At 35.1% G+C, this 23,109-nt stretch overlaps 2 protein-coding genes across 9 annotated transcripts; one reads left to right on the top strand and one right to left on the bottom strand.

The window, feature by feature from the left end:
- Positions 1-475: 475 nt before the first annotated feature.
- LOC124211978 (uncharacterized) lies at positions 476-9,367 on the bottom strand. 6 transcript variants are annotated; one of them, XM_069133816.1, is made up of 7 exons: positions 8,930-9,158; positions 7,887-7,997; positions 5,941-6,341; positions 4,295-4,374; positions 3,074-3,167; positions 2,165-2,231; positions 476-1,764 (listed from the first exon to the last, which is right to left on the bottom strand). In XM_069133816.1, the coding sequence occupies exons 3-7, from the start codon at positions 5,956-5,958 to the stop codon at positions 476-478; spliced, it is 1,548 nt and encodes a 515-aa protein (XP_068989917.1). In that variant the 5' UTR covers positions 5,959-6,341; positions 7,887-7,997; positions 8,930-9,158. The 6 variants fall into 6 exon arrangements, with proteins under 6 accessions (XP_068989917.1, XP_068989916.1, XP_046467562.1 ...); XM_069133815.1 differs by lacking the exon at positions 8,930-9,158 and adding an exon at positions 8,650-8,785; XM_046611606.2 differs by lacking the exon at positions 8,930-9,158 and adding an exon at positions 8,615-8,756.
- Positions 8,362-23,028, top strand: BtbVII (BTB-protein-VII). 3 transcript variants are annotated; one of them, XM_046611607.2, is made up of 6 exons: positions 8,362-8,566; positions 10,103-10,451; positions 11,149-11,502; positions 12,061-12,190; positions 19,622-20,199; positions 20,712-23,028. In XM_046611607.2, exons 2-6 carry the CDS (start codon positions 10,140-10,142, stop codon positions 20,982-20,984), a joined length of 1,647 nt encoding a protein of 548 aa, XP_046467563.1. In that variant the 5' UTR covers positions 8,362-8,566; positions 10,103-10,139; the 3' UTR covers positions 20,985-23,028. The 3 variants fall into 3 exon arrangements, with proteins under 3 accessions (XP_046467563.1, XP_046467565.1, XP_046467564.1); XM_046611608.2 differs by lacking the exon at positions 8,362-8,566 and adding an exon at positions 8,603-9,038; XM_046611609.2 differs by lacking the exons at positions 19,622-20,199; positions 20,712-23,028 and adding an exon at positions 15,715-18,928 and having other exon boundaries at positions 8,363-8,566.
- The last annotated feature ends 81 nt before the right edge of the window (positions 23,029-23,109 follow it).

Raw genomic sequence — 23,109 nt, 5'->3', positions numbered from 1 at the left:
ATTAGATGCTGTATAATTCACGTACACTGTAATTACACGATGAAAATTATTTATCTACTTATAACACTTTTATCAAATACAATATATTTTATAGTTCGGAAATAATTATGTACATACACACTTTCACGCGCATTGATCTGGCATTTTTAAAAGTTCATGAAATAATCAATACTCTCAAAAGTATAGATATACTATAATTATAGTCAATCTCTTACGCGTTAATATACTCTTGATATAATTGAACGTGCGTAAAAACAAGGAAATCGTTGTTTAAAAATGTTGCAAAACACCATTTCTAACAATAGCGTTAATTAATACAAATGACTCGCCGATCTTCTGAGCCCTTTCGTTTTCCAGCCTCCAGCACCAAATCACATCTTACAATAAATAGCAAGGATTGCTTGGTGTCAATAAAAGCAGCAAGTTACCGCAGTCCGTGTACAAATCAAATGAATCAAAATTGATAATTCCGGACTCAACGTCCTAATTGATACGGTTCACCAGAGATGACGTACTTCTTTGGCATGTGATTGACGAATGATTTATACCGCTTTATAATCTTTGTGAAACCATTTTTCTGCGGGATATGTCGTTTGTAAGTAACTCTGTGTCCTACGGCGTACGGTGAATTAGCAAATCCTTTAATGTTATGATCGGGGTATCTCTGCTGCTGATATGAATGCGTAGGCGGTCTCTGAGGCGGTTGAACAACTTGAATTCCCCCAGAACCGAAACGCCCGCGAGCAGAATACACGGGTCTAGAACTGTAAGGATGGTAGGAATTCGGCCGCCTCTGATAAGCATCGCGGTACTGCGTTTTCTGCGGGCTTGATCCAAGAGATCGACCAATCCAAGAAGTCGAAGGGTACTTCCTCTGTCTTCCGTAACTCGGAGGCCTTCGACCGACGGTTGGATTTTTTTTCTGCTGCTGTTTATGACCATAAATTGGCTTGCCATTGGTCCCATAATTAAAATAATTGGATCTTAGATACCCGCCGCGATAAGGATGCCGTTTTCTTCCCTGTTCCAGATTCCCTTTGTGGATTTGGGGCGCGGCATAATCATCAACGTATTTCGTTGGCTCCCGGAGTCCAGGATTTGAGTCCGACGAGTAGTCATCGCCTCCGCCAGGAACCCCGAAGCTGTTCGTCCTGACATCCTCCAGACGTTCTTCCCTGACGTCATGCTTCACGTACTTCTCCTCAATCATTTCTCGCTTCGGATGGAGGAAATCGTTGTAGTCTTTAGGCCGATAAAGTCGCCCCCCTCTGACATCTTCGTCATCGGCGTCATCGAACGAGGGCGGGTTATACCCCATGGTTTCCGCCATGGGGTCATAGTACTCATTCTCCTTGGAACCACCGTTACCGGTTTCCGGCAATCCGCTGTTGAACCTGCTCAAAAGGCTGTCGCGATATTCCTCGTAGAGTGAGCCGTCATTCGGGATCTTCGTATCCTCAGCGTCGTCTTCGTTATATCCGCTCTTCACTTTCTGCGGAAGTATCTGTATACCTGCACCCTTCGAGTCGCGGATACCAAAATCGCTGTACATGTCCGGCTTCGAGGACGCAGAATCCGTCGAAAACGTCGCTGACGATGTTGCCGAATTGTACTTCTTCGGACGCAAGAACGATATGTCCTTGTAAGTTCGAGATTTTGGGGTCGTGATATCGATTGCGGACATGTCCGGATGCGTCGTCACCATGTCAACGTTACTGCTGGCCTCGTTTATACTCTCTCCAGAGTCCATTGCCTCCCATTCACCTGTTTGCGATTGAAAATTTTTCACTTTGATTAAAGGGTTCGAATATTTAAAACAAATTTTATCGGTGATACTTTTTCTAAAAAGGACCATTCAAGTATCAGCTAGCGCTAAAACTAGCTAAAAGGTAGTTGATCACGATGTGACTGTAAATAAGATTTCTGCCATTCCCAGGTAACGAATCGATTTTTCAATAAACTTGTCAAAAAGTTTGCAAAAAATGCGATAGCTAATACTTGAATGGCCTCAAACTTATGTAACACTTCTTCAATTCATGCATGGACTTATTGAAATAGAATTTTTTCCGACTGACGTTCACAAATTTAGGTATTACGTGGTCTTCTAAAAACATGCGGTAGTACGTAAGGATATTTTAACATTTTGAACCTTAACGATACTCACCGCACTCGACGGCACAAGGATACATCATTTCCTTCTCTCCCTGATAGTAGAGCGGATGTAGATGATGCTATAAATTAAAGCTTGAAATTCACAATTGCATGGTCAATCGTGTATGGTACTTTGTAGATGAGCTTTGCGATAAGTCGTAAACACATGCCAAGGTTCAGCATTTAATTATAATAATTTGTACACGGTATCAACCGGTTACGCCGTAGCGCATATATCATTAATTACGCATCATGGATGTAAATTGGAAAGGGATTTCTCGAGCTGACGTAGTGTGACGATCATTTTATTCGGAATCTAGTTCAATTTCAAGAATGATCCGAATAATTAGCCTGAGACTAGATAAAGAACGATTGTGATACTTCCTCGATTAGTTTCAGCATTCTAGGCACGTCCGTACCTTCACACTTTCTCGGCGAATTTAAAAAATAGAAGAAAACTTCGTCAGAAATAACGGACCACTTGTTATATTATACGCAGTATCATTCGAATCGAGATACTTTCAATGATTACAAACTAGTCTATAACATCAAAGTACGTGCATTAGGATGTTTCTGAAAAAAATATTTTGTCATTTTCTGCCATGGCAATCCCTAAAAAGTTTGTTTAAGTTAAAAGAAAAATTCTGGCAAAAGATGAGCGTCCTACGTTATGTGGAAGATCACGCTCAGATAATTTTTCGCCTTTATACATTTTTTTAAGTTCACGAAGAAACGTGAATACATTTTTTTTATCGCTTACATCAATCGTAATATCAATTTACGTCACAAAGAAGATCCACACTTGTAGTATTAAGTCGAAAGAAAATCGTAAATTATTTTACATACATGCACAATCAGCCGGTCGAAAGCTTCATGCCGTATTTCGCCAAGAAAGTTAAGACAAAGTGAAAAAACAACTTACTCCGTATCCAACGCCCGCAGTGACTTCGCTTTTCGGGTAAGAATATTTCTTCATCATTTTATCCATCAGCGAGTGCGGACGAGGCAGCGTTTTTCTGCAAATGATATGAAACCTATACATTATAAGAATTTACCTTGTACAGTACTGCAACGTTTAAATAGCGTGAAAGTATACTCGAACGTAACGCGATCGGTTTGTCGCGCAAGAAATTACGTCCTGTGACGATTTTCTCACGGTATATACGTGTGTAAACAGTATGAGCGAAATTTTTTGATTATTTTTTTTTTATTTGGTTTCTGATACGAGAAACTTTATACTTTTTCAGCCTAATTGATGTTTCTTGTAATTCAATTTGGTAACTCATTGCCTGTAATCAATGATAGTTGTTACAAGAAACAAAAAAAATAGTCAAAATTATACAGTAAAATTATTTGATTATTAGCAAGGTTTCGAGTTGATCGTTAATTGGCCTGAAATTCTGTATGTTTTGAAAAAACGAGAAGCCATGCTCTGATCTCTTTAAACCGAATGATTAGAAAATGAAGAACTATACCGTGACTGTTCGAATAAATATAAATAATCAAGCGTGAACGATCTTTTACGTGTTTGTAAAAACGAAGAGAAGAAGCAGAGGTGCAGCACTGAGTCGTGTCATATTATTCTCTCACCGTTGAGGAATTAACATAACGGGTAACTGGCACTAGCGGGCCACATGTATCCATGACATGTACACAATTATACAAATATACACGCATTCATTTACCACACAAATACCATGTCGAAGTAGATTTTAATCGTGACATTACACTGCTACTATACTTCTTCATGTTTATTTTTTGCCCTGAATTTCACCAGAATCGTACTAACAATGGATTATACCTGTACATTAACTTTATGCACATATTTATTGAGATAAGAGGATATAAGGAGTGTCCGTGTGGATGTTGGTGCATAAATTATGTAGGTAATGTACCTAAGAAAAATGCTTGAAATATTTTATCCAACAAAGATTTATATTATAGGGTTTCCTTTTGATTGCATAAAGTTTATATACCTTTGCGCACGAAAACGTCGTGCAGTGGATCATAATCGTAACCGTTTGAATCTAACATCATATTTATCCTTTCAGCTAACATTCGTCATTGGTACTAGTCCTATTACCGTCGTATTTTTTATTTACTAAGATCACAAGTGTATTCTATACAGGTATGTATAACTTACGTGAAATCCTGCTTCTTTTGCTCAGCTGTGAATCCGTGACTAATTAAATTAATCACCAATAATGAAACCCACCGCAAGCTCTGGAACAGTAACGAATGATTGATTTTTCTAGGGCTTACAATAATTAACTGAACTATAAGGACTCTCCGTCTTTCGTGAAATATTTTTTATAATTTTCAAAGCTACTAATTGTTAATCACGAACGAAAAAAATTATTCTAGACGAGTTGATGACGCATGGTTCTAGGCTTTTCGTCAACGTTTTGTACAGTTTTGCCCTGTTTGAACGAGGTTGAAGTTAGTAACTTTACTTAACGAAACTTTGAGAGAAAATCACTATTTTCTTATTTTTCTGGGGATTTTGGTGGAACTAGGATTGGTAAACATAACTATATTTCGCTTTGTTAGGGTTTACTGAATTTCAAACAATTCGAAAATTGCGAAATAACAATTTTTTCTCAGCATGAATGGTTACGATAACGTTGCCAACTTCAAAGTGATCTTTTTGAAGAGACATAATACTATTACAACCCTAGCGTGAATTTCATTGTTCAAGAATGCTGAATGTTACAGGTAACAATTAACAACAGCAATAGAAATACGTTTAGTTCCGTGGACAGGGAGAAAGATTTTTATACAAAATAACCGATTGTCAATAGCGAAATACTTGAAGATCAATCGTATTGAAGTTAGTAACGTTATCGTAACGATTCATGCTGAGGAAAAACCGTTATTTCGCGATTTCGAAATTGTTTGAAATTCAGTAAACCGTAATAAAACACAACGCACTCACATTTAAAAATCTTAGTTCGTTAAAAATCATTATAAATTTAGAAAATCGTGATTTGTTCTACGATAAAGTTAATAACTTCATACTCGTGAAGATCATATCTCAACCGTTTGTACATTGTACAGAATATCCTCAAATAATTTACAGTGTTGATGAAGCTTATGTACTGTTTGCAAGATTGTGATTTATATACTCTAATAATATTTACGCAAGTGATCACATAACAAAAATTAATGTAAACAGTAAATCAAATGAATGTAGGTATAAATCACTGAAATAGTATTTCTATATTTCAGTGGTACAAATATAGTGACTTGGAGCAATAAGTTCCGATCAAATTGACAGCAATTTTATTAAAATACAATAATTGACGTGTTAGATCATGTTTCCTACGTATTCTCACGATCGTTCTGAGCGAACTGTCAAAATTTGATATTTTGATCCTGTATATAACGACTAACAAAATTTGCCACCTACACATGAAGAGGTCATAATACTTCGCTTTACATTTTAACATCACAACATGGAGTCGCGATTGATTTTTCTTATAATTAACAATTTTCTTTGTCCATTCGCAATATAACGGTTGCCCATAATCCCAGCCCCTTAATATATTCAGCACTAATCTCAATGAATATTCATACACTCGAGGAGTTTCATCCCACACGCACAGTGATGTAATTGTAGATTAATATAATTTTTCAACACTCTCTAAAATTTTAAAAACTTCGAGATCGTGCGCGATGTAAATATAATATGCACGCAGTGATCACAAACTGTTGAAATTGACAAAACAAGAATCAAGAAACCAAAAACAAAATATCAAAAAACGTGTATAATTCTAATGATCTTCGTACCGCGATTTGGAATCGCATTTTGCCTTGGCAAAACACTGCAGATATATCTATATTATTGGTACACGTATGTTCACTTCGTCTTCGGAGCAGGATCCCGCTGTTTCGCCGAGGCGGGCGCGTATGAAAATGAGCTGCGACCCGAGGAGACGCGGTCTTTTGTTTATCATCTTTACGGTTGTTACACGCTCCACTTAGTTTACATCAAAGTTAGACGCGATGAGATCCACCTCCCGTTTCTCCAATCTCGCGGGTGTAACGCGTCTGAATCGGTATAATGACTGCAGGATTAAATCCCCTGCAGCGGCACCGCGACGCACGTCTGCCGATGAATCGCGAGCTTCTCCGATCTGTCCAGTGAAAAGAAAGTTCTTCTAGCCCAATCGGAATGTCCGAGTAAACATCTGAAATTACAATTTTTAGATACCACCATTTTTTTTTTTTTTGCTAAGCTTTGGGAAAGAGAGAAATGGAGAGGAGGGGTGGGGGATCATTCTCGGTCCAAATTGGTCCAAATCCAGGATTTCGACCATATTCCGAAGTAGCTTTGGCCGCCATCTTGAATTTATGGCTTAAGTCGGGGAATATCGGTTGTTGTATACAAAAATTTGTCACGAGCAAAGTTGTAAGAGAATTAAATTTTCTATAAATTTAGTTGTGACGATTTTTAGTCAAATGTTGCAAATGGGCGAGTTATTTGACAACAATGAATCCTTCCATAAATTCAAGATGGCGGTCGACACTCCTGCCAAATCTGGTAAGAAATTTTTATTTAGACTACCCATGACCCCCCTCCCTGACCGCCAAGGAATTTTAGAAAAAAAAAATAGTGGTATTGAAAAGTTATAATTTCAAATGTACATTCCGACTGATTTACCGATGTTTAGTTTAACGCGTCTTGCCATGGTTATGATTTGCTTCGCCACTTTCTGCACCTGCAACTATGCATCAATCTATAGGACGCCGTTTCCTAAACTTGATGCTTCGGCGGATTCACGCGGTCGCGTAACAACCGTTTGACAATTGAAATACCACGCTCACTTTATTCGACTTACTGGAAGTTTCGGCAATCATAATCATAACGAGTGCTCGACCAGAAAATTGGATTTCATTCAACACAACTTACGATACGTAATTTGTTATACCGGCCTGCAATTAGCTTATATATAAGCAACTTCAAGACCTGAAGCGAAATTGTGTACGATTCAGTTGAAACCAATCAGATTTATATCTGCCGCCATGCGCGAAGTAAAGCTCTCGTTTTCTACGGCACCGGAATAACTGAATTTCACTTATTTTCAACAGTTTTATATAGGATGTATAATGTTAATATATAGTTATACAAAATATATCCCCGTAAATTATTGAATCGTAAAATATACTTAATTCATCATTTTCAAAATTGTTTATTACAATTGTAATTCCATAAAATTAATGTCACGTCAAATCAGATACATTATAACCGAATCTTGAAAATGAATAAACTATACATACATATAATATTTGTCCCAAGTGAAAATAAATAGAGATAAGAAATTATTCATGTCAATTAATCAGCAGTTATACTTTCGAACGTGTGGTATATTAATTTGCTCATCTATTTGAATTTCTACCATTAGTTTCTCAACGGGGCTGTGAATAATGCACACAAAATAAATAAAAATAATTGTGAAAGCGAGTAAAATCAAATTCCCTTTCGACAACGAATCGATGGTTTGCTGATTTTCGCCAAGCGGCTACACTGGAATTTCAAGCCAGTAATGCGGAAAATTAATATAAGGTATTGGTCATGACTAACAACTGCTGTTAATTTGCTTCGCTATGCAGGCTTCCATTTCATGATAGACAATATATTTCCAACCATTCTAATATAAAATTTTTCAAGCACATGCCACTGCAAAAAATGTTGTTCAGAGAAGACGCATCGATTATGTCGAAAAATTTCAAACCTCCACCAGTTCCGGCTTGAAAATGGCGATCCACTCGTCGTCAGCCCCATCGAAAAAATCAATGAGCTCCACCAATCTCTTCTTTTCTCCTTTACTCCGTCCACAAATAAACTGAAAATAATGCATTATACGTCATAATAAACTCCAACTGTAATTTTCGTTTTCATTATTCAACGTTCTGAAATAACAGGGTCAAATGACGATCGTTAAAAGCAGAATTACGGCTTACAGATCAACGAACTACAAAGACGATTTGGAAAAGATCACCTAACCTAGAAAAATTTATTTATAACGTTGTAAGAAATGATCGAATTGAGGAATAATTTTCTGTCGTAATGGATTTGAAAATCGTATACGCTCGTTGATATAATCAATCGGGAAATTGAACTTGAGTGCGTGCGCCATGGAAGTGAAGTTTGCAAAATTGACGAGAGATGGCAGCACAAACACGAATGGTAAATATATTGATCAAGTTAGACTTTATTAATGCAGGTAATCTTAGCGTCGAACGAATTGACGTGTCATCCGTTGATACTTATAAAAAATATCAATTTCGGTGTTAAAAAGAGTTAAAATAATCCGGGGATATTACAACTACGTAATAGGTTGGCTTATGACGTCATTCGTGAGTTACACCAGCGTCATCGGACAGTCTATTGTGGAAAATTTACCAGATCAAGGTAACTTGCAATAAAATTAATAAAATCCCGTTCGCGATTCGTACGGACCTTAGAGGACAGTTAGTTCGAAGATAGGCGAATACCGTGGGAAGCAGGCTCCGTTTATCAAAGAACCATTTTGTTCAGCCTCGGCCGAACTCCCCTCTTAACCCCCGTTGCTTTTCGGACCGACTTTAGCGATCGCGTAAAACTGCTCATCAATATAGCATGTAAACAGACTGCTGGTCATAAACAATCCTATGGCGTTCAAGTGATCGATAATACGAACTCGATCATCATTTCAACCATTTTCTCTCCCAAGTCCGCACCTCCGCTTGCTTGCGTCGTCGGATTCGATAAATTCAGTGATACTTATATTCTTACCGTCGCCCGTCTTTCTGCACTTTGTTACACAGTTTCCGTCTCATCTTATTCTCCTTGTAGCCGTTAACCCCGAGTTACCTAGCAAATCGGCCTGCACTCGCTTAAATAGGTTGGTTCAAATAACAATCGTCATATTCATACAATCGAACCATTCTCTACTCATTTCATTTTCATTTAATATATACTCCGAATACATGCCTGCTTCAATCTTAAACGTTTTTACATCGATATATACAGTGTTACATTGGGCATTGACTCATTATCGCGACCCTTTAATAACTGGAAGAGAAAATAATAATAATAATAATTATAATAATTATTATAACTTACATTGTCAACGAGCAGGGCTGGTAGCAAGTCACTTTTCGTCACTTTAGTCACTTTTGCTATTTCCGATTTGAATTTTATTGTCAAATTTTTCATAGACTTGTTTGAATTATCTTTTTTGGGAATTTTTTTTTTTATTTTGTATCTACTGTAATTCTACGTACCGCAATCTCAAGCTTTGCTCATGTTATTCGACGTTCAATTTTGTCGGTGAGATTAACGACGCCGCTTTGTTTATCCCAGAGTTGTGATGTCATTTTGTTTGAAACAAGATTTGAAAATTTTACATTACTTTGGTTGGAGTAATTGCAAATTTAAATAAGAATCCTTTGTAAATTTTCTCATCCACATTTCATACTTTCCGAGCCGTGCGTTTTAAGCGATATTACTAACTGGCAGAGAAAAATCTGTGAAAAATTGCTGTGCGAGATATGTCGTGCGTCGTATAATGGCTAAACTGTAAATAAAATTCATCAAATTTTCCCTTTTCATATCACAAGAAATAGTATAAATCAAACTTGGTCAAATACATATTGAAACATGCAATTTCACTAATATTTCACGAATCATATCCTTACAACATTATTTCACGCAACAACTCTACGAATAAAGTTATTAAAAATATCGAGAATAATGAACATAGACACATAGTGATTTAGTCTTGTAAATTTTTTTTGAATAATTCACCTGCTACCAGCCCTGCTTTAACTAATTGTTCTTCATTGTATTTCATTCTTCATTTTATTTTATTTATTTTTGTTAATCATTTCTGCACGTGACGGTGTGTGTGAGACATGTAGATTATTTTGTTATCAATTTTTTTTCCTCATTTTTCTGAACTTTCAGTTAAATTTCAAGCGTCACAACGGAAACCGTATTAAGGATGTCGATGCAGCAGTTTTGCCTCCGATGGAACAATCATCAGCCAAATTTCATATCAGTTTTCTCAAACCTATTGAACAACGAGACATTGGTTGACGTAACATTGGCAGCTGAAGGCAGACATCTCCAAGCGCATAAAGTTGTACTATCGGCCTGCAGTACATACTTCCAATCGTTGTTCACCGTCAATCCTTGTCAGCATCCGATCGTCATATTAAAAGACGTCAAGTTTTCCGATCTGAAAATAATGGTCGATTTTATGTACTACGGAGAAGTCAACGTGTCCCAAGATCAACTGCCCTCCATCATTAAGGTAAATATTATTCCAGGGCTGGTAGCAAGTCATATTTGCCGTACAATGCTGCACTTAATTTTATTTAATTTTTTTTTCCACATTCTAACATATCGCACACTATCAAACTTCATCCAAGTTATGCGTATCGTGTAATTTTTAATATCTAATTTACCAGGGAGATTAATGAGATTAGGTTACTCATTCCAAAGACCTTAGATCATTTCACTGCAAAGAAGTAATGAAATCTCATACCTAGCTTATTTTTTTTTTCTGTCTTATTTTTCTAATTGACCACATTTCATTCCAATTTTTACGATCTACGACTTCACTTAATATGAATACTTAGCAAGCAAAACGCTATTAGAAAATATTGCAATGTGGGAAATTTTTTAAGTCCTGTAACAGCAATTTGTTGACGAAAATGTGTAAGCAATTTTTTTCACCTACAGTACAAAGAAACAGTAAAAATAAGGATCAGATAGATTTTGAAAGAGCATAGCTGGGGTGAAGATTAAAGTTAAACAATTAACTGAATTAGTTTTGGTAATTGTTAAAGTCTACTTGTCATAAACAATAAACTCCCTATGAATCCTGGACGAAAATGTGAAAATGGGATCGAATTTAAATTATTACGGTTAGATTTTACAATTGCTGTGAAATTTCTTGTCGTAGCCAGCCAGGAAATTGCCAAAAAGCTATTCATTGATTATTACAGACTGCCGAAAGTCTAAAGATTAAGGGCCTTGCTGAAATGCATACAGCCTCTGTAACCAAGTGGCCAAGTGGAAGCAGTGAACCCGGTGGAGGAGATCGAGGTGAATCTTGTTCTCCCAGTCCATCGCCATTGTCACCGTCGTTGCGACGAAAACGTCTAAGGAAAACATCTACTGGTTCAACTTCTGGTTCAGGTGAAAAGTCGGAGGAAATTAATGAGATAACACTGGTAGCGACCAACGTCATCAAACCTGAGCCGTCAATGATGTCTCAAGAAACTGGCGAACACTTACGACGACCTTTGAACGCTAGCACGGAATCACAAGGAAGTATCGACGAAGACCAGATATCAATTGTAAGTTGACAAATGTATTGCCTTATAGTCGTCAGAAGTGCACTGACTCTTACTCTACGATTATTCATAATACAGGCTTTCCACTCAAGTCCCTAAGCACAGCTTTGGAGCCTATTTTTAAAAATTCAAACTGACTATTTACCACTTATTTCAGATTAAACACGGAGGTTTTTTTTACTATTCATTATTAACGAAACGCCCTGATCAAGTCCAGGAATAAATTGGTCAAATCAAGTATGAATATTGTTCAACACATTCAACAATTGATCCAGAATTCTCTTTCGTCGCTCTTTCTTTTAGGAAAAAAATTAGTAGAAAGCCTGTAACAAAATATATTTTATAGCTTGCTAATAATTTAAGAAAGTCAGTGCATGAAACGTTCTTTGTCAAAAATATTTAAGTCATTTTCATGGGTGTTGCTACATCTATAAAAATTCATGTCATTGTCAACAGTTGATGTATTCACGTTTACTGATTACGATAGATGATTATGATTTTATTCGACATGTCGCGACATTTTTGTGAGAGATGTAATTCAGTGTCGGATGTTTACTGCAGATGAGCAATATGGAAAGCAGTTCTGCTAATACACCGGCGCAGAGTGAAGCATCGATGCAAGATATAAGTCAACAATCCGGGGCTAATGCAGCACAGAGTTCAGCTGTTTCCCAGCCGCCAGCCCATCAAGGTAGGATACATTGAAAAATGTTTTTCCCTCTTCTATTAATCGTTGTCTGAATAATAAACGGTCTTTTGAATATTCAAAAAATAACATCACCACATTCGATAGTTTTACTTTCGTAATGACAATAATTCATACAAAGTCCCAAGCTAATAGAAATCCACCTCACAAATAATCATACTATATGTAGGATATTTTTGCCCACTTTAGTTAGCCCACGAACCTTGTGACATTCGATTTTGTTTTAAGTTTTAAATTTTACGCATCCTCATGAAAATATGTTTCGAAAATAATTCTCATGCATTCTTTGCGATGGAAAACGTTTTTTTTTTTTCTTTTTCTTTATTCTTATTCCTAATGAAACCTCAAAATTCTCTTTTGTTGCAATTTTTCCTTCAGGCTCGTTGCGATACAATTTCTAAACACTCAAGTACATCCATTGTAACATTCATATTCGCGGGAGAGTAGTTATTCTCGTAATTCAAATCCGGTGAAGATATTACGACGAAAAGCTGAAAAAATTCATGAAAAACCATTTTGACACCGGTATTGTTCATAAAAAAATATACAACAAATTCTAATATCACAAGGGTTACAGCCTAGCTGAATTTAGCTTGAATGGCCTTTACATTTTGAACCGATATAATTGTTCTATTCAAAAATATCTGCCTCACTGGAAAATGGTTCTACATTTTCAAAAACCATGAACACAGAGAAGATTTCTTTGGTAAAGTCAAACAAAAAAAAAAGATGAAGAACAAATCAGTAGTTGATATACTATTGGGGTTTCCTGAAGTGAGATTCTCAAGTCACTTGAGATGACTTAATACATCACTCTGAATATTATAAGTTGTCTCTGCATTAGCTTGAGGGTCTGGTTTCATAGAATCCTCAAAATTCATTTCTATTAATGTACAGTTCTTACTTCCGCATCAATATTTGTTAATTTTTACACGCCTATTATTATTGTTATTATTGTTGTTGTTGTTGTTGTTGTTATTTTATTATTTTATTATTTTATTATTATTATTATTGTTATTAATAGTAGTACAAAGTTTTATATTGGCATCGTAAAAACAATGTTTACCTTTGCAACATCTCGTCATCTCATGTAATAAGCATCCAAATTGGTGGTGTGAAGATAGTCCATTTTTTCATATTCACCATCTAAATCATGACCAGTCCATCTGAGTTCCACTCTCCTACTGCAAATTTGGTAAAAGAATCATGCATGACTCCTTATGGGTATATATTATTAGGGTATTTCAAAAAAAAATGATTGCGATCTTCCACAATGATACCCCTGCAAAATTTGTTTGGGTTAAAAGAAAGGTTCTGGCAAAAGATGAGCGTTCTACGTTATATGGAAGATCACGCTCAGTTCATCATTCAAAGTTATAAATTTTTTCTAAATTTATGAAGAACCGTGAATATCAATTTACGTCACTAAGAAGACCCACACGTTTAATATTAAGTTTCCAGTCGATGTTTGAGAAGTGGATCTGACGCCTTTTTCGTTATTAATTCAATCTCATGAAATAGTTACAATTTATTACGATCTTTTGATTTAGCAGAATAAGATTCCCGAGTTGATATATCGTTGTGTTATGAATCGTGATTTTTTGACTGAATATAAATGTCAGGAACGAAATAATAATTGAAGTGATACTACGTGTTTCTTCATTTCAAAAAAATGTGACAATAAGCGAAAAATTACCATAAGCGCAATCTTCCACATAACATAGTATACTGATCTTTTTACAGAATATTTCTTTTGACCTAAAAAAACTTTTTAGGGTGTGCCACGGTAGAAAATCGCTAAATATTTTTTCCTACAATACCCTAGTATATCATACTTAATGAGGGAACATGTAACCAACAAATAGCCACGTATTTTGGATAATTTTTTCGTGCCAATGCTAAGTAAACAGGATCTGTATGGAAATAGTTTAATTACTATGAGACTCATAAGTCGGCTCCTGCTAAATAAATAAGTACGTTACTTTGAAAGAATCGTTAGTGTCGCGACATAAGTTTCTTAACTTTCTTCATCCTCTGGAAACAATGATAAATTCATGGCTATTGGTAACATAAATATCCTTTTTCAGTCGTGTCGACCCATGAAAGATGCTCTCTAGTATCCTATTAAACTTACCTCCTTCAGCCACAAACGGCACCCCTTGTCCTTGCGCCCATGGCGAATCATTTCATAATAGCATAATGCTGTCATAGTCATAATTTTTATTTCCTTTCCTCAAAGTCGTTTACAATTTTCATTTGATATATTATATTGGATTCATTGCTCTTCATTAGTACGTACAATTATTGTGCTCTTCAAAGACTTATCACCATTACTTTACTATTCATTCATTTTCTTCTTGTTATCATAAAAATTCAGAAAATTTTGAAACTTCATTAGGGTGTGTGAATTGGCGATGAGTGTATAATAATTGTTCGCGATATCTTGGCATCGATGATATATTATGCTACTTTCGAAATCATAAATTTAAATTTAACACTAGCGTCGCGTTACAATGCCTGCAAGTCTCAATGATTTATTTATAAATATATATCTTCTATAGCAGAGCTGGATAATAACGAAAAGTTTCTACAAATATTTTCAAGTTGTATTTAAAATTTATTATTACTCGAGCAATATTTCTCTCGTGGTAGGTATATCTTGATTGCATGTTACTATTTTATTATGTTACATAGATATTAGAATATATTACATATGCTGGCACAGATGCGTTCAAGTATGTTGCACATTGGATCAACAGACGTTTGACATGATAATAGATCGATGATAGATCCAAACTTGAAATTATATTAAAAAGTACGCATATACATATATATACACTAGATGTATATATATGCATACACTTATGAATATAAATAATTTTCATTCACAAAATCATCATGGCACGCAGATACATAGCACACAGAATTTTTTAATTTTTTTTTTTTTTTTTCTCTTCTCCGTCACATTTATGATAAGTATATGTACAGTCTCTCTTGTCACTATGTGCGTATGTGTGCTCTGTCTTGGCCTTAATTTTTGATAGAAACAAAAACATTAAGATTGTTTTTGCGAATATTTTGTGCTTGAAAATGTATCTGTGCCATGCCATAATTTTTCTACTTACAATTACTTTAATTGCGGTCATTTTTGTTTTATGAATTATTCAACGGCGGATGTGATATAAAAATTGGAGTTTATGAGAAAAAAAATTGCTGAAACAGGTTTAATTACTGATTCGATCTTTCTTTTCTTTGGAATATATTGCTAAATTAATTTTAGTAAAATACATTGAATTATAATGCTTAATCCTTGTACCTCATCTACTTATATTTAATTTAGTCACTGGATAATTATTTTAATTCTCATCACAATCACACAATCATATATTTCAACAAAACGCATGTCCGGCCTTTGAAAATGACTAAAAAAAAAAAAAATTATTCATAATTTTTATAAAATTCGCAACGATCATTATCCTGACCAAAAAAAAAATTGGTCTGTCCCGCAGGACTGCAATGGACAATAATGGAGCACACGTATCCCCGTTTCGCTCTGTCCTCATGTCAAACGAATCTGTCGATCCAAGCACCATCAGCTTTTACGACACCTGAAATAACAACGCCGCCACCGGTCAGTGGTCAGTACTCGACTACGAACACGACCGCATCTAGCTGCGCCCTGACCAACTATTCAAACTCTTCTCATTCAACGGTTCAACACTCCTCAGGCGGGACAACGCCACCGGCGCCGTGTACAACAAACTGCCAAAGTCCCTGCGCTAGCCCACAAACCGCAAACAAGCGAAAAAGATCTACAAATCCACAAGCTGATGAAAATTTTATTAGAGCTCTCGACGCCGTACGGTACGGAGGTATAGGTTTTTGCAAGGCGGCACGTATGTTTGGTGTTAACAATCGAACTCTTTGGCTCGAGTATAAGAAGCGAGGATACCCCAACAATCGTCCCAGTGTGAAATCCAGAGTTAAACAAGAAGTTAACGCTTCGCCGCCGCCTCCGACTCAGCTCAGTCAGCCCATCAATTCGCAAAGTCCTTCGCCCATGGGGCCGCCGTCTACGCCGCATAGTACTCTGAATGCTCATACTACGCATACAATGCACATGGCGCATACACCGCACACCATGCTCAGTGGTTATCTAGACAACAGGCATAGCGATTTTGCCCTTCAGAGTACAGCGATGCCTATCAATTTACACGGTGTCAATTATAATTCCATGTGAACTGAACTAAATTCGGACAAAACCCAGTATCGTTATTAAAATCTGACAAACCATACTTTTCATTTAGTTAAAAAGAAAAACAAGTATACCTGCTTGTGATAATGTCTCTGTACGATATTGTGGGGGGGGTTCGTCTTTTTTTTTTAAATATTTTCTTTCTTCCCACAACGTTGAGTTTGAACTATATGAAAAGTGTTATTCCTTATTATTAACACAATGACAAAGAAATAACTTTCTCCAATCATTTTAAAATTCGCACAACTTTGTACATTCAATTTAGTCTATGGATGATACATTTTTTTACGTATATTTCCGAACTGTTTAATATATATATTTCTTTTTTTTCAATTTTGTTATTTCAATGCATCTATACTTTTTACCTTTAAAATAACTTTTACTTTCTATTCCGTAATAGAGTTATAAAATATTTACTTTTTCTTTGTGCAATCTAAATCTTATCAACTTTTTTCCTCAGATGTTAATTAATTCTCGTGTGGAAGAAAAAAAGAAATATACAATTTTTATCTTTTTGTCATACCGTTGATGATATGAAAATAATCCAAATTAAAGTACGATCCAGGTGATTGAATGGCTCTTAATGAAAAAAAATTTTTTTTTCCTGTTCTTACTAAAACTGTACGTTTTTTTCAGGTGCTTTGCTTTATATCAGTTAGAATATAATAATTATACATATACACGATCATTTATCAGTTGGTGATCGCAAATGCTACTAACGCATAGATTTTACCTCAAGTCCTTGTAAACGGCACCGTCTCGTTCCAAGTATCAGGTGTGTTCAACAACTGATAAATAACCCTATAGAATAAATATTGCATGACGAGATACGTATTTAAAGACATGATCACCAGCAGAGAGTCGAGATAATACTTTCCTTTTTTTTTCAGCTATCAGTTACTAAAAAGTATTTCCGTTTCGCTTCACATTTCACCCAGTATCAAAATTAAAAGCATATTTACATATACCTTTTATGTAGCCTGTGAGAATCTGCTGCTGTTGTGAACGATGTCTCATCGTCTTGAATTGCGTATTTATATAAGTGTTGTTGGTACCTAACTAAGCAAGCGTGTAAACCTTTTTGTAAACATCTTAGGGACGTCTAATTTCTTATTAATCAAGCAATGGCTAATGTCTCCGATTACATTAATGGTTATTACCTTCCTATCATTGTTGACATATACACACACATATATATATATATGTATATATATATATAATATATATACACATTTTTTTATTTTTTTCATTTCTCATTTCTCTTCCTTTTATGCAATTCAAAATTATTGTAAAATTACTATTGTACTTATGTGCTTAGTTGTATCGTTAGATTTTGGCAAAGCTTACAGAAATAGTATCTATTATGTATGCGCACAATCAGAGGTATTTTGGTCGCTATATTTTTATCAAAGAAATAGCGCAGTTAGCAACATTCAATTTTATCGATAATACATTAGAAACAGCGCACCGGCGAACAGCCTTGCTTTTTTTTTTATTGTAACTCTTCCTCATATTTACTTCATATAAGCATCGTGAGTAAAAATCTGATGACCATATGAAAAGGAACATGGTCTCTCTCTTGTTTAGCTTACCTGCGGAAAGATTGCGAAAAATTGTTTTATCTGAATTTGAGAATTCTTACTGTGTGTGAAATCGAATTCAGTGTGTCAGTAAGTTTGGTGATTCTTTATTATCAACGCACATTCTATTGGTTGATCCGAGCACTCTGATTTTGAAATTTCATCATATTTTGTGGGCATAAATTGTACTGATCATGACAACTCAATTACTGGAATTAGCTAAAGTCTTCAGATGGATAAAAAATTACCAAGTTGCAACTGTGCTTTGCAATTTATGTATGGACTTTCCTAATCAACATCATATAAACAAATAAACATTCCACTTGATCATGCAGTTAAAGTATTAATACGCCTCATTTTACAGTACAACAAATCTATCTAACATTAAGAAGATGATGATTCATTAACAATATAGCTTCCAAATTATCGCTGAATATCTGTCCTTGGCAAATAGTGTTTGAGAAAAAAAAAAAAATTAAAATAATAATAATAATAATAATAATAATAAGAAATAAGAAGAAGAAAATAATGAAACCAACCATGCGAGAAAATGTGTATATTCTCTAGGACGCTATTTATTGAATTGTGTAAATAGTTTTGAAAGTCGTAACAAGTTTCAATAATACACATTAGGGCGTCTTTGTACGTATATTATACTAGCTACATGTAGTATGAATTTTAATTGTTCAATAATGATTATCCATGTTCACTAATTATTCATATATATAAAAAAAAAAAAAAAAAAAAAACTTTGTTATTCAGAGTAGTATAGGAATAGATCTGGTAACTTAGTTGTTAGAATTTTTGTGCAAATGTGAGAAAAATTTATGGCAGGATTTTGCTTTTCATATTTAGAGCAATAAAAATAAACATAATTATTTACTTCTACGAATCCATCGGTTTGATCTACCTTTGCTATACCTTTGTTCTATACTATCGCAGTATATACCATATTTTCTTACATACAGATAAAAAGTAGCGTTTTCTTATGGCAAAGATTTGGTTCGTTGCTAGTTCGAATATGGAAAAACCAAGTTGAAACATAATCGATAGTATCCAATAGTCTGCTTCGGACTTGCGTATATAGACGTAACGTTTTATTTATTTTTATTTTTTTTTTTCTTTCACATGAGCATTCTAATAACAAACACTTGGCCTCATAAGACACTTTTCATCTCAAAATTGATACCATAACGCTAAATTGAAATTATCCATTGTTTAAAGTACCAAAGGGTATGATTCCATTCAATATAACTATCCTCTGTTTTATTCTTCAACGCATTGTACATAAATTATATGCATTTTAATACTCATGCACAAATCATACATAACGCTTGGTATATAACATCACAGAATAACTGTACGATTCATAATTTGTCATGCAAACCTATAGACATGGAGCTTGTCTGAAAGATGGTTTAGCTCCGCATACCCCCATCCCTTTCCATCCATCATCACACTATCGAAACATGAAACGATTAATGCGCACCCATGTCATGTTGTTTTTTCATCATCCGATTACAGATAGCTAAATGGTGAATAGGTAGACGACTCATACTTTATTTCTACTGCAAATTTCAGCTGTCCAATGCAAACAGACAGGAACAAAACGTGGTCGGCTACTAATGCGTCAACCCCGTGTAAAAAAAGAATCAGAACCAGGTCATCCGTCGCCAGATAGCGAACCAGGCTCTCCTCACATTGTTGCCTCTCCGTCGAGCTCCTACACTCCTACGTCTTCTCATCCATCTACCCCAATTCTAAACCTTCCGCAATCTTCTCAAGCATGGGAGGAGACTCAGAGAACACCTTCGCCTCACATTGCTGTGGTTAACCAACAGAACTTATCGACGGCCAACACAGCGACAAATCTTCTAACCGTCCCGCAACCTTCCTACTTAGTCAAACAGCATTCCCATCCACTTTTACCGAGTCAACAGCAGAGCGTGTCCGGCGGTCATTTGATACATAGACAACATTCGAACCCTGAATATCCTGGAAGATCGACTAGTCCTAGTATCATAATAGAACACGCACCATTCATAAAGACAGAAGACAGTAGTCACGGCGAAGGAAGAGATATCAGAGAGCCTGGAAGCAGTATGGGCGGATTAAGAGTAAGGACAGCTGAGTTGAGGCGAAGTTCTTCTTCCCCGCAGGTTGGTATTAATTAGTAAAGTCTTGGAGAGGTGATTTACGTACCTTGAGTTTGTTGTTTGGAGACGATCACACCCTGAGCCAAATTTCTAAGCAGTTGAACGATCTTTATGCCGTCAGAGTTCTCATATGACTTTCTATTCCGTCTAATATCTCTCCCCTAAGATGTTTTAGTTCGGTCTTGGTTCATTAACTCATTTGTTGAGCAATTACGCAATACCCTGTAAATCAGGCAGATATTCAAAATACTCAAGCTATGTTGAATCTCCTCAAACTATTGTAATGTTGAATGTTGCATGATACATTTCTTACGACGATCGACAACAATGTCAGCGGTATGTTTGAAAGTGACATGTCACCTAGAATTCTTATAACCGAACGGGTTGAATTTTAAAGTGATTTGACCAAAAGTTCAATAAATTATTGAATGGTATGACATACACGAACGATAACTGTGGAAAATCACTGTGTATAAATTGAAGAAAAAATGTAAAAACATAGCTTTCTCCAACAGACTGGAGTCAGAAGTGAATCGCGACTGTCTCGAGAAGGATCAAGCGATCAACGACTTGGTCATTGTCCGGTACAACGACCTGGACCAGCTTTGGGTTGCAATCATTGTTGGAACACGATAGACGCGCATGGTAGGATACTGAGGAGGAAGACTAAATATCACTGTCCCGAATGCCAAACTAATCTCTGCATTGTACCCTGCTTCCAAGAATTCCATGAACGACAAAGAGAAGTCTCTACCTTAAGACCTCTACCAAAAACTAGTTCTATATAATTTTATTATTCATTTTCATCTATATTTTACGGCAATGACTTTTTGTTTTGCAATGATTAAATTTCAGCTGGAATTCAGCGTGTACAAAGGTGAGCGTGTACAATTTAATCAGATGTGTTAAAAGTTACCGAATATTACTGTATAATTTGTTTATATATTACTAACTGTATCGAGGAAAGTAACGACGAGGCAAGGATACAAATTGGATACGTACCAAGCAATTTTCATTTGCATTGCAGTAAAGTTTTACTTTCGTTACCGTTGTAGGTAATGATAGTACTGTATTATGGTTTTCACTGGTTTTCCCATTTTTTCCAAGTAGCTAAGAAACGAGTATATTACAGAAGTTTGTCAACGAACAAACAATTCTCAATGAAAATCAATTTTAATCAAATCGACATCCTATTACTGAAGATAAAATTTATCCCTCGTGTTACTAACGAATTAAGAGTTCTAATTACGTTTTGTAATACCTCTCAAATGACACGATTATGTTCTAAAGATAATAGACAGACAACGAACATCATCCACGGTACCAATAATCTTAAAAATCTAGGTGGCTCTGCAAATATCCTGATAGCCGCAACTCCTCAGCATGCTACAGAATATCTTTAAATCTTACATATGACCTTGTAGAGTTTTGAAATCATCCAAATGTTTTTACAGACAATTAATTTAAACTTAGAATATTTGATATAAAGAAATGCACAACCATAGTACCAAGTCTCAAGCACAATTAAAAGACGAAAAGTATAGTTGTGGCTATATTTATGGATAAAATTGGTTTGACGGTGGTGATGAATCGCAACTTCAATTACGAGACATTGCAAATTCACTATTTGTAGTGTAAACATGAACCATTTGTAAATATTAATCAATTGGTGAATATCCAGTTGGTAATAACCATTGATATGTTATTGTATTAATAATAAAAGTAGTGCAAAACTAAGCTACTCATATCCAAAGCCACAAAGTTTAGTATTTAATTGAAAAAAGACTTCTAGACCTGTTCAAGTCACGGATATGAGGAGTTTTATTTTGTTGAATACATCTTCGGTGTATAATTCTTCAAACTTAGTTAAGCTAATTTTTTCGACATGAAAAATTTTATGTATGAAATAATTTTGTACTCAATCAGTGTATCATTTGTATTATGACATTTTTCTTCCATTTTATCATGTTGATATAATTCATTTCAGTGTATCGATTGCAAAAGTACGGAATTACTTATAAATTTGTATTTTTAATGTTGATTGGAAATTTTATAACTACTTGAAATATGTTTTCGCAAAATCTGCACGAATTGATTTATGAAAAATTCAAAAATTTATGTAGGTATAAATATGGCAATGTATATATCAGTGCATTTATGTAAGCAAGTTTTGATGTAGGTTTAATCTGGGATCAATACGATGTAAATCCCAAACTGGAAATACTGCATTATAATACAAAACAAAATATATTTTTGGCAAATTATACTATATTACATGTTAGATAAGCTCATCGTCAGTTCAAATACACAGTTTATTCATTACGTGAAAATAATTCTAGGCCACCAACCACTTGTCTGATAAAACCGAACGAATATTTTGAATCTAAAACTTGCACTGTAGGTCATGACAAGTTGCAATCTTATAAAAAAGCAACAAAGTACAATTTATTGTATATAATTGTAACAATCTTAGTATTTCAGATTTTTTTTTTCAAGCCATAAACTTAATATATTATTTATAACTGTATATTAATTACGTGTGTCTTGTTGGCACTAGAATGCACGTGGGTTTTAGATAACGCAAACACATCTACTCTGTTGTTGTTTATTGATTTCACGCGAGCAAGTGTTTTGAACAAAAATTTGTCTATTCATTACGTATATGTTATTAAAATATTTATCGTTATACTACCGAAAATGAAAACGCTTCATCTCCAATATAATTTGCCTCTTCGATAGTCATTAAAATTTTGATTAATTGATGTGTTGAAATTTGGGGTATAGGAAACACACACGAATTGAGAATGAAATAAATAATTAACAATAAATTTATAGCAATTGTGTATCATTTATTTTTCAACGATTATTTTCACATACGGCTTTCGCTTTCTCTCTTTCTCACACTCTTTTTCT

This window comes from Neodiprion pinetum, chromosome 2, assembly GCF_021155775.2.
Source record: "Neodiprion pinetum isolate iyNeoPine1 chromosome 2, iyNeoPine1.2, whole genome shotgun sequence".
Taxonomy (NCBI): Eukaryota; Metazoa; Arthropoda; class Insecta; order Hymenoptera; family Diprionidae; genus Neodiprion; species Neodiprion pinetum.
Note: the sequence above shows the minus strand (reverse complement) of the source record. Positions and strands in the feature narration are given on the sequence as shown.